The sequence below is a fragment of the Prinia subflava genome, chromosome 4, assembly GCF_021018805.1.
Source record: "Prinia subflava isolate CZ2003 ecotype Zambia chromosome 4, Cam_Psub_1.2, whole genome shotgun sequence".
Taxonomy (NCBI): domain Eukaryota; kingdom Metazoa; phylum Chordata; class Aves; order Passeriformes; family Cisticolidae; genus Prinia; species Prinia subflava.
In genome coordinates, this window is record NC_086250.1 from 19,863,651 (window position 1) to 19,876,566 (window position 12,916).

The 12,916-nt window shown below is 43.1% G+C and overlaps 1 protein-coding gene across 2 annotated transcripts in view; it reads right to left on the reverse strand.

Annotated features, from left to right (window-relative positions):
* Window positions 1-12,916, reverse strand: part of SYN3 (synapsin III) — a 246,575-nt gene that overhangs the window by 139,500 nt on the left and 94,159 nt on the right. For both annotated transcript variants that reach the window (XM_063395769.1, XM_063395768.1), the window contains exon 4: window positions 8,363-8,454. In XM_063395769.1, coding sequence (XP_063251839.1) covers window positions 8,363-8,454 — 92 coding nt within the window. The remainder of the gene's footprint in view (window positions 1-8,362; window positions 8,455-12,916) is intronic.

Below are 12,916 nucleotides of genomic sequence, written 5' to 3' on the forward strand. Positions count from 1 at the left end.
TGGGTCTCCCCTGAAAGAAAGACATTGAGGTGCTAGAACATGTTGTAATGAGGTGGGGATCGGCCTCTTCTCCCATGTAACAAGGTACAGGATAAGAGGGAATAGCCTCAGGTTGTGCCAGGGGAGGATAGTGGATATCAGGAAGAATTTGTTCATGGGAAGGGTTATAAAGCATTGAAACAGTTTGCCCAGAGAAGTGGTTGAGTCATCCTCCCCTGAACTGTTCAAACAGTGCGTGGATGTGGCACTTAGGGGTGTGATTTAGCGATGAAAATGTCAGAGCTCATAAATGGTTAGATCAATGCTCTTAGAGGTCTTTTCCAACCAATTCTGTGATTGTCAGAATACTTCTTAATGACCCTGTCCACTGTGCATCATCATTTGCAGCCAAAGGGTGCTTTATACTTCAGCATCATTAGGGGTGAGAGAGCATTTTCCTGGTGTTGTTGGAGGAGAATGGGCTCTCCTGCTCTCTTTTTAGAAGACTGGCAGTCTTACAAGACACTTTTTCCTTCGTGTCAATAGAAAAAGGTCTTCCCAGGACACTGAAGATGACATCCTCACTTCAGGTTCTGGCTACCCTCCTTTATTCAAGAAGACTTCATTCAGCTTTCAGATTCTTCCCAGTGATCAAGACATTCTGACTGAGTTCTCTTCCAAAGCCTTTCTTATCTGGCATGACACAGAGAAGAAGAGAACTGCGTAATTTAACAATATGATACAACGAGTTTTGTTTTACTGGCAATTAATGAAGCCTTCAGGGAAGCATCTGAGGCACAAGTCCAAGCCATAAGAGGCTGCAACTTTAGCCCAAGAAGTGCAAAAATTCCTCCAAATATGCAGTGCCTCAGGTGTCTGACACCTAACAGAAAATGGCATTTACAAATAGGAACAAGTTCTTTTTGTGTTTTACTTGGATGTTAATAGCACTGTCATTACATTACTGAAAATTAATATGAAATCAATTACATTTTTCCCTATCTCAGTGTTTGATTTCACATTCTGTTTGATACTTCAGTAAAGTGGAAAATTTGCTAAGACAAAAATGTCATTTCAGTCAAAACCTCATGTCATATTTTCCACAGAAAGAAATAAACCCTGCTGAAATTATTCAAAGAAAGAACAAATATGATTGGTCATATAAATAAGATAACCAGAGTTGGTTTTAGAGAAAAAGAGAAAGCAACCTAGCATAAAGAATAACCTCTCTTTACTAGGCCAGAGCAGAGAAGCAGTTGTGTTTTTTTTAAACATTATAATAGAGAATAGCTGGGTGAAAAACATGGGAGGTGTGGGAGATCGATGCAACAAAAGCAGCAGGAGCCAGGAATCACAGTTGCAGTAGGACCCAGACCACTGTAGGCAAATGAGGACACCCTGGAAGATGCTCTGATTTGCCTTTCAGCCATAGATCAATGCTCAGCTAACCATTAAATCATGTCACACACTCTCTGAACTGTACTCTGGCAGCCTCAAAAGTCTGCCATATATTTTACTTCTAAACTGATTGACATTGACAAGGAAAAGCATGTGGACTCAGACAAAGCCTTAAAGTAGCAACAACCACACCTGCCAACAACAACTTGCCTTCAAAAATGTTTGTGATCCTAAGCTTTTACAGAAGGCGATCCTAATACTTTCCAACGTCACACAATAAAGTCACAGAGTAATTAGGTTGGAGAGGATCTCTGGAAACCATCTGGCCCAACACCATGCTCACTGCAGGGCTAACTTTGAAGTGACATTAGGATGACTGCCATTCCCTGGAAGAAGCCTTAGTAAGAACCCGTGCAGAAAGGAGACAAATTAGGACAGGATCAATCGAAAAAACCCCAAAAAACCTGATTAAGAGTGAAACAAAAGTTTTGAATCATTCTTGTATTTAATCCTGGATTAACTAATTATTGATTGCTCTAGACCCTGGTGGCTCATTCCTTATCGGAAAGCATTACTGTAAATGCAAAAAGGGTCCGGGAATAGTTTAGTATCTGAAAGGCTCCCCACCCAGGTCTGCTCAGAGTGACTTTTGCTTTCTGGCAGCTGCCTGCATGCCAAATGTTTTCCCAATAACTGTCAGCATCCTGCCTGCATGGGCTGGGAGCCAGCTGCCAGGGAGGTGAAGGGGGACGGTTATTCATCTGGGACATCAGCAAACCCTGAAGGGAGAAGCAGGCCTCCAAGCAGCTGTTCAGCAGCAGGAGCTGAGGTGGAAGTAACTGAGAATACACAGAAGTAAACACACCCCACTGTCTCTTCTCTAAAAAAAAAAGAAAAAAAAGAAAAAAAAAAAGGACAGGAACAGGCAGGTGAAGAGGGGGTAGGTACTAGTGAAAAACGGTGTTAGGTCATCCCCCATATGGGAATAATTTCTCAGTTTATAAATGTTTACTGGAGGTGTTAAATTGCTTCATATGTAACTGCAACTTGCTAGGGTGTACTCTGTTAGACACCTCACCTCAGCTCACTGTCTCTGCAGGGTGTTTCAGTGAGGAAAGTGGGCATTTGGCACATTGGTCCCTTGCCTAAACTGCATTTTCAAAAGCTTACAGGCTCTTATACACACCTCACCATTACATTGATGGATTGCCATGCCATTGATAGAAAAAATATTGCCCAAATATTTCTCAATGTTAAATACCTAGCACATATTGTACTCCACCATGTGGCACTTCCTGCAAAACCTGGGAGAACTCAACATATTTTTCTATCTGCCTGCTAGAAACCTAAACTTTCCCTATCAGTTTCTGCCATTTTTTGTCCTATTCGCAACTTCACAGAAAATTGCAGAGATTTGGTTCGGAAGCAACAAAACAACCAACCAACCAACCAGCCAACCAAAACAACACCACACCTCCCCCACCCCTGAAACAACAGAAATAACTAGAAAAAGACATTCCAAAAAAGACCCTAATTAGGTCAAAGGTTAAATTACAAAAGATAGGGATTAGACAACAGCTGGAGTTTGTCTTTGGCACAAGCTTGCTGGAACATGAGAAGCTGGAAAATGACCTGCTGCCTACCAATACTTCCTACATCAGTGCCCAGGAACAGTAGCTGCTCTCATGACCTTCCTGGACATTGTCCCTGTGGAAGAGCTATAAGAAACCATCAACTCTTGTGAACAAATAGTCCTGGAGAGACAAGAAAACATCCTTCTAGCAACATGGAACTGCTGTGTGGTGAGTAAGTGTGGCCTCTGTCAGATAGAAAACCTTCATGCCCCTTTCAGACAGCTGCTTCTCAATGGACCTTTGGGGTGAGTGAACTTACTGGGATGGGAAAAATGCAGTGGGCAGAGGACAGTGTCCTCACTAGGCTGTAAAGAGTCTTGCATCCTGGAGCAGACAGATCTTTTTTAGTCAGACTACACATCTGGAGTCTGCAAGCTCTGAATAGCAGGGAAACACCTGTGGGCCAGCCAGTTTCTGTTCTACCTCTCCCATGCAAAAGGATTTGCCTCCTCATGCAGGGACCGTACTGCAGCTCACAGTGTGAAAATATGCTTAAGAACAAAAGCACTTTCAGGGATTTTGGGGATGGTGATTCAACAGGCTGCTGTCCTGTTTTCACAGGACAGAACATCATAGAAGCACTGAATCAGCTGGAAGCAACAAGAATGTCAGTGTTAACCACAGGAATGAATGGGCTGTTGTGGACAAACTGGAGAATTCACTGACCCCACCATGACTGTGAGTAGTAAGGGCACCTCATCCAGGGGGAGCAGGGGGAGACACACACCTCACACAGACAGGCCACAGTTAGGCAAGGCCTCTAGGGCTAAACATCATTCCATGGCAGAGATCCTTCCCTACAGCAAGGCTTTGTCCTTGGTGCTGTTCCTATTTCCCTTGCTGTCATTTTGGACACCCCACTGAACTCTCCAGGGCCATCCCTCCTGGCAGGGTCCTCCCCACCTGAGCCCCTGGGCATCTCCTGCTCCACCAGCTGCTGTCTGTGCTGTGAGGTTGCACAGAGCCTGCCTACCACCTTGCAAGGGCATGGCCACCACTCTGATAGCTCCCATGCAAACATGAAAATGTGCTTTCTCTCCTGGATGATCGGCCCCAGTGGCAAAAGAGGAAGCTCTACAGGGAGACAGGAGATGAGAGCAGTCTGGTGCATGATTAATTTATATCCTTAAAGGTCTGAAATGCTCCCAAAGACATTAGTATTCCCCAGGTAAAAAAGCTGTCAGATTTTCAACATATCCCTGTGTTATATCTACTGGATTTAATAGCTGAAGTCTTGTGAAGCCCGACAGTCAAGCATTTAATCGAATACAGAACCTGAGATCATAGTTTGGGAGTCTAAATGTTTCTGTCAGAAACAGACACAGCCCAAATTTTCATTTCTACTTAGACACTTTTATAATATCCTGAAAGCACAAATGCACCTCAGAGTGGGTGCAGTGCCAGCACTTACAGCCTTTTTACACTGCCAAAATATTGATATGAAGGGTCCTTCAGAGGAATGTGAAAACAAAAACCCCATTCCTCACATCAAACCCCAGTAAAAGTTACACAGTCCAAGAGCTTTCTAGAGTAAATTAGATTATAGATGGTTCACTCTGTCTCTTTCTGTTTGTGTGTGTAGACCTGTCCAGAAGGAGGTTATGTATGCACTGGGAGGAGGGTGAAGAATCCACCCAGGTGTTTTAAAAGTAGGCATAAACTCACACTTGTTTTTACACACTCTTTAGTACTCCAGCTATTGCACCCCAAAATGATTCCATTTCTCTGTTGTAAGAGTTGCTGTGTCTAAGTTGGTGAGGGATCCTTCGGGATGAATAAACACTGCCTCCTGCTTCCCATATTTAACTTTTCAATAGAGAAGGTCTGCTGCCAATTTTGTCCAAATGAGGGCTGGTGTAACAAGGACCAGTGTGTGGGAGATTCTCCACCCCACCAGTCCTGGCTGAGCCCAACACTGCTCCTGGTGCCCAGCTCATCCCACCAGAGTCCTCAGTCAGGGCAAGGGTCACAGGCCACTGACACAGGAAAGTTCTTGCTTAGAGACTGCACAAGGTACTCCAAGGCCAGCTCTCTGTCTGAAGGAAATGTGCTGAACAGGCTGATGGAGTCAAAACCATGGTGGAACTGGCACAGAAAACACAGATGCAGTTTTTTAGATTTGTTAGATGATAGCGTCTGTCTCCAGCATTTCACTGAACATGATCTCAAATCCTCACCCCCTCCTACAGATGTGCAGAACATAGTAGCTAAAAAAGAGAAGCTGGAGACCCAGAACATTGTTACTGTAAAATTAAATTCTTGGAGCCACGCTTGTTTTAAAACTCAGGCAAGCAAAGTAATGGCTGGCTTCAGTTAGATTGTTTGGCAGCTTACTTATAGCTACTTATTTCAAGATACAAAGGGTAGGAGTTATGTATATGTCCATGTCTTTGCTTTCTGTAGTTGCCAATACTATTTCTAAAGCTTTTTTTTTTTTTTTTTTTTTAATTTTTCTGAGGCAAGTGGTAAATGGAAGGCTTTAAGGACTGTTATACTTTCTTATTAGGGGGTTTATCTTCCAGGTAAAAGAACTACAATTTTTTCCTGGTGCTGTTTAAATCAGCTGACATGGGGTGTGAAAGAATGCCTTAACTCCAAGGTGTCAGAAAATACCAAGTGATCAGCAGAAAAAGACTTTGGTTTAAACCTTGCTTTACATGTGCCATCTAGTATATCCTGTTTAAAGAAAGAAGTAGAAGACCTGCTCCAAAATGACAGAATTTAATAGGCTAATAAATTGTTAGATATTTGCTAGGAGTGGCTGTGGAAGTTGGCTGACCTGAGCTCTTAAACTCGGTGAGCTGGGCACAACAGCACAGGCTGTAAACAAATATTTGCTTGTTGCAAGGATTATGGCATGTAGCATATGTGATATAAATTGCATATCCAGACAAGTATGTATTTACCAAACCCATTTCCCACAATGCAAATGTGTCCTTAAACAAGTAGGAATGAAAACAAAAAAACCCCTGAGCTAATGCCATTCAAACCCCCACCTATTTCACATATAAATATCCATGCAAAAATGGTAGCTGGAATACCTGTGAGCAGAAACATGAACACTATGCCCCAGACAGTTTTGTGAAATAAATTTTGTCTTCAGTTTCAGTTTAATAGCTCAAGATCTTTCTGCCAGATGTATGAATGGCTTTGGGAGGAAAGACACAGGACGGAAAATGAAGATGTGGTCAACCTAGGAAATGGTTCTTGGGAAACCTTCCAGCATCATGAGCAAGCAAACACGGGAGTGCATTAGCACTGCACATTGTCTGATGAGTGCTCCAGTGACAGGTTCATGAGACATAAGGCTTTGTTTCACTCAAAGACAGACATTTGTGGGATAGGAGAAAGCAAATGCATGTAACAGACACAACTTTAAAGGTTTTTAGCAGAGGCTCGGGAAATTTTACCAAAGAACAAACGGAGACTTGTGGATGTACTAAGAGAGATGTCAAGACCTGAAATTAATTGATGGGCCACAGTCATAGCTAATTGACAGTGACATGTTTTGCTTTGCATTGTTTGGGCTGGAAATGAGATTTTGAGAAATTAAACTGAGGCCAGCATGCTCAAAATCACAGTTTTCCAGGTGTTCTAATAGTCCCTTTCAAAAATACTACTGCATACTACATTATGTGTCTCTACCTCTAATTTTGAACTAGTCACAAACAGAAGAAGCATCAATTAAATGTATCAACAGTATTAAACTCAAAGATGCTGGATACACCAAAAAGTGCAAAGGAACTGAACAAAAAGAAGCAGGGCATCTAGAAAAATTAATTTGGAACAGCAATGAGATTTCAACATAACCAGAGAAAAGCTATTGTGTCAAAGATGAAATGTAGAGTTGTAATGACAGGAACCCATAAGATGAAGGCTTGAGAATAATGGGATGGAAGGTAATATTGGTGCACAGATGTGACAACACACACTATTCTTTACATAGAACTTGTAAAGATGCATCCAACATTAGCTTCAAATTGCTGTCACTCTGGTGCTTGAAAGAAGGGGAGCAATGCTTTTGGGATGTGAATTGGATGTGTGATTGGAGAAGCCTTGCTTGGGAAAAGGGTCTGCTTGCAATGACTGCAATTACAAAGTAATGCTAGTAGGATAGAAATCCCCATCAAACAGAGATAGGTATTACCTCTGAGATGTACCACAGAGCAAGGACAGAGCACTGGGAATCTCTCACAGAGAAAAAAAATGGTATTTCAGGAGCAAATCAGGCTACAAGCATGAGGATCATAGAATCACAGAATAGTTTGCATTGGAAGGGACCCTAAAGTTCATCCAGTTCCAACCTCCTTGACATGAGCAGGGACACCTCCCACTAGACATGGTTTCTCAAGGCACCATCCAACACTGAACACTGCCAGGCATGGGCATCCACACCTTCTCTGGGCAGCCTGTGCCTGTGCCTCACCATCCCCACAGTAAAGGATATTTTCCTGATACATAGCCTAAATCTAACCCCATTCAGTTTAAAGCCATTCCCCCTCGTCCTATCACTACATGCCCTTGCAAAACTCTATTGTAGTTCCCTTTAGGTACCTGAAGGTCCTCCTATAAGGTCTCCCTGGAACCTTCTCATCTCTAGGCTGAACAGCCCCAACTCTCAGCCTGTCTTCACAGGATACCCTGATGGTTGTCACGGGCCTCCTTTGGACTTGCTCTAACAGGTCCACATCCTCCTTATGTTGGGTGCCCCAGAGCTGGATGCAGCACTCCAGGTGGGGAGTCACCAGAGCAGAGCAGAGCAGAGGGGCAGAATCCCCTCCCTTGCCCTGCTGGCCATGCTGCTTTGGAGGCAGCCCAGCATATGGTTGGCTTTCAGGGCTGTGAGAGCATACTGTTGGCTTATGTCAAGCCTCTCATCCTCCAGCACCAAGTCCTTCTTCTCAGGGCTGCTTTTGATCAGGTCATCTGGGCTTAGCGGCTATTGCCAGGGTAGTCCACTGGGATCAGGGCCTAAGACAGTTAGGATAATGAATTAGAGCCACTGTTTAAAATGAGGGTTAGTTGACAGAGAAGGAGAGAAAAATCAAGGGAGAAAAAGATTTGTTACCCCTTTTCCTGGGAGTCTGGAGACTAAAAAGAACTTAAGAAGGAGGCATTTGCTGTTGCATGAAATGTCTAGACTGGAAACAATCACTGAATGGCATAATGTGCACCTGAGACCTGATACAGACCCACCAGATTCAGGCCAACCTTTTCACCGCTTCCAAGAGTCCTTGAGGCTCAGGACTGTGCTGCCCTGATTCAGATGTTTGTCATCCCCTGAGCTTGACCCGCTTGCCCAGACATGGGTCCACAAGGCCTGGTTTCCAAGACCAGCTGGTGCTCCTCACCTGACCACCTTGGTGCCGTTCCTCACGACCTGCATGTCCACCATGCAGCCACCCATGACATAAGCAGCCAGGTTCAGCTCGGAGAACTCGGCCTGGAGTGGGACAAAAGGACAAAGTGTTACTCAGGAGTGGCAGAGACACAAACACACAGACACAGATGCAGAATTTTCTCCGTCTGGAATGTGCCTTTCCTTCTTTTTTTTTTTCCATGAGGCAACTGGAGATCCAATTATAGCTGGTTTGCCCTGAAAGATTGCAGAAGTATTTATGGCTCCCACACTTGGGGTGTGAAAGTACACAGGATTAGACTTATTGCAGTAATAAGTACTGAAGGAATTAAGAATGAGCAGGCTGAAAAATGCACACAGGAAAAGAATAATAATAATAACAGTAATAATAAAAAGAGGTAAGTAATTTGAATTCAAATTCCAAGTTTCCACTTGGAGACGTCTATTTAGAATTATGTCTGAGTTGGCTGCCGTGCCACTGACCAGCTATAAACCTAATGCAAAAGATTTAAACCTTTCTAAACCTCATGTTGCAGGAAGGTGTTAAGCAGAGGTCACTTGATGCGATTTGCTTATTAAAATTTTTACTATGAAAGAGTTAGCAAATCTGGGTAAGTTATTAACAGAGCTGCTCAATCATTAAAACACTTTGTATTTTAAAAGAGGCATGACTTACAAGGCTGGAAAGTTCGGCAAGGGATATTTCAGCCATGGGGAGCAAAAGACACAGGGGTGATTATGATAAATATAAATAAACAAGTTTCATTTTTTTGAGGCAGAAAATTTAGTCCTCTCCCTTTGAGCAGTTTTTCTCCCCTTCCTTTTAAGCATTTTTCAGACTTAGTAGGATGAAGACTGAGCAGCAGTAAAATCATCTTCTAACTAGGAGCTATCCAATACCAGAACACTCAGATGATGCTGCTAATAATTGTGACTTTATTGAGATCCTTGTACTGTTTAATGTTCTTCTGCTACTTCTATTAGTTGGAACCAGAAGATAGTGCCAGGAACAACTTTTATACCTAAAAAGCAGGAAAAAACCTTCCATGTTTTGTCCTCATGAACTCATGGAAAAAACTTGCCAATGGAGAACTAATGCACCTGTAAAGGCTCAAAGGCCAGACAGCAAATGAAAAAAAAAATTCCCAAATTTCCTTTTAAAATCTGCATGATTTTAAAGCAATGGCTGTGGACTGGTGACCTGATGATGTAATGAGATTTCATGTCTGCGTAAACTTTTTAAAGCAACACCTTCACACGATCTTACATCATTGTAACTCCCAAGTACAATGAAGAGAGGGGGAAAATTCCTATTGCCAAGAAATAAATCCTGCTTCAAACACAAACACGTAGACACAGACATGCTTACAGGGGGGGATTAGCAGTGGTTCAGGTGACTGCCTGGGTTTTACTCATGAGAGATTGCACTGCGTTGCCTTGCCCACAGCCATGCTGCTTCAGTGACCCTGTCAGACCAGAGATAACAAAACATGTACCCCTAAAAGCCTTTTATACATTTGAAAAATCTCAGGAGACCTAGGGAGAGAGGAGTCCACCTTGGACAAGTTCAGTAAGATCAGATGGTTTGGGTACCATCAGTGATCGCCCTAAAGGGTCAAGGCAATCTTGGTAGTTTACACATTAGCTCCAGATTAGCACTGTGGATTGGGGAGATGAAAGGATATCTTCCCCACTTGTGTGTCTCCATACACCTCCATCCCAGGGATGTCCCACTCTGAAAGCAGAGTGCTGTCAAGCTGAACCTCCAGCCTCTGTTGCTGAAGAATGCATCATCTGATGTGGACACCAGCATAAGAAAGGGAAGTTTTAGGTCTGTGTTGTCATGATTTTTATGCTTTTCTTCCAAATTTTTTTTCCAGGATGGTTTGTAGTAAAGAGCTTAATTTTCCTCTTTGCTGGGGGTGAAAATGAGCAAACTTCATTTGAAGAAGGGCACTTGCAGTCTGACTAAGTTGGTCTGACAGGCGTTTCCCTGAGGCAGTCAGGCCAAACAAAGCTGTGCTCAGGCACCTGACCTGCAAATAGGCCTGAGAACCCCTCGAGATGGTAAGTACTTCATGCCAAACTGCCAGGACCAATTTCAGGCCCTGCTGCTGTCAAGAGCCAGAAGAAAAGGAGAAATCCTCTTTGGCAACCATTGTCCAGGGAACACTGGCAAGGAGAGAGGAGTGTAGAGAGGGTCTGGGGGATTCAGCTATCTCACTCCCAAAACGTCCAGATCTACAGTCAGAGCTGAGGGACCATCCTGACCTTTGCATGGCATTCACTTCTGCTTTAATAGACAAAGTTAAGGAATGTTGGTTCATGTAGTTGCTTTGTTCTATCCATCAGGCTGCTGCTAGCTGGCATTTGGAAGAAGGCTAAAACTTCAGTCAGCAGAAATTGTTTCCTGTTGATTTTCCAGTGCTCCCTGTATTTTTAACTTTGTGGGTTTTGTAGCCCGATGACTTCCCTTGGCTGAGATTTCAGCTGTGAGATCATCTCCAGCCTGAGTTTACCTTGCAGACAAAGAGGTCTTTGAAAGCAGCCCATGCAGACAGAGTGACAGGTAACTGTGCATAAAGCAGGAGAGCCCAGCTCCCCGGGGCCTTGCAGAGTCATTTGCATTAGGAATCAAGGAACAGAAGAGGGCATTGCATTAGGCTGATGGTGTTTTATACTTGCTTCGCAGCAGTGCCAGTGGCTGCAAACACATTCAGGGCAAGAGAAAACCATGTGTGACAAATGTGACACCATCTGTCTTGAAGAATAATGTAGTAAGACTGTGGGAGTAGAAATATTTCATACCTCTGTGAGGCTCAGATATGAGATGATTCCCATAGCAGCTTTGATCATAGTTTTGTTGAAAATGCCTCCTTCAGGTACTAAAAATGAGAAGACTCTCCAAAGTGTTTGGACCAAACCTTAAGGTACTCATCAGTGTCCTCTTTGTGCTGGAGATCTTTTTGATGAGCTATTTTAGAGTGTCTGTTTCTGTTTCCGTTTCCTGATACTAAAACAAGGAAGATTTTGTCATTTTCAATCATGCATTAGTAGAAATGCTAGAAATGCCTGGCTTGGTAGCTATGCCTGTTAGTGATTTAAGGGAAGCACGTGTTCAAGGTGCACTTTAGGAATTTTTTAGAATTTTTTAGGAAGTTGTGTTGGAAGGACTTCAAGACATCACATAGTCTTTCTTTCCTAAGGCATGACCACCTCTGTCTCTGCCATGGTGTGCAGATCCTACATAGCCTTCCTCTGCCTTCCATAGATGAGGAACCTCCTCAGGAAGTCTGTACCTTAACAACAATGGAAAATTTTCCCAAAGTCCAATCTAAATCTCCCCTAACCTTTTAAGACAGCAATTTTTTGTGTTCATTACTTCTTTCTGCGGAACCTGAAGACTTGTTCCTCAAAGACTTGCCTTTCCTTCTTCCTTTTTTCTTTTTTTTTTTTATTTTTTCTAGACAAAATTAGTCCCATTCTTGTAAGATTTTCTTGTAGATGATGTTTCTCAGTGAATTGATCAGAGTTGTTGCTGTCACTGGGATTCTCTCTGGCAGGTCCACAGCCTCCTCCATTTGTAATACTGCCAACCATATGTTTGAGTATGGATTTGTAATACATGCAGCAGTGTGACTACTTTTTAACTCATATTCTGGCTCAGATCCACTGTAATCCTTGCATTGCTTTGTCTGGGCTACTGGTTAGCCTGGTTCGTGCCCATGGCTTAGGCACTTGGGATGAGGGATTTCTACTGTATAATCAAATTGCATACATTCCTCTGTGGATTTTATGCCTTGTTTTTAGGTGGAACTTCCAATAGGTACAAGGAAAGACCCATGTCAGGCTGCATGCCTAAAGGCCTAAAGCAGCACATTTCACTACAACCATTACAAGCATCTCAAGGGGAAAGTAAGCAATCCCTGAATCCTGCACAGGCAGAAAGGTGGGCAGAGAGTTTGGATGCCTGTTGGATGAGGGTTGAGGCATGCATGCAGAATTAGAGATTACACATCCTGATTCCCCGTGTCTCCTCCTGAGGCATTTTTCCTTGGCCAGGCACCCTGCTCCCCACCTTCCCCCAGCACCAGGATTGCTCTCTGTGATGAAAGAAAGGACTGAGTCCATCTGTGATGTGAATTCTGCTCTGTGGCTCCAAGAGAAGCTTCCACAAGTGCTCTTCACAAGCTCTGAAGCTAGAATGCATTCTCCTAGGCTGGAGACAATGCTGGTGCTAAGGTCCACATGCCTTCACCTGAGTGAACACCTTTTGATGCATCAGTGTTGATGGCATTCAGAATTGTCTCTTGAGTTTTCATTTCAAAAGTTATGTGACTGCCTGAAAATTTGAGGTTTAGAGAAAGCACATTTCTAAATATTTTGATCCCAGGAACTGGCTCAAACCCATGAACTCTAAACTTACAAAAGCCAATGAAAATTAAAAACAAATAAACAAACAAAAAAACCCCCCATCAAAAACCAACCAACAAACAAACAAAAAACAACAGAAAGAAAGAAAAAAGAAAGAAAAAAGAAAGAAAAA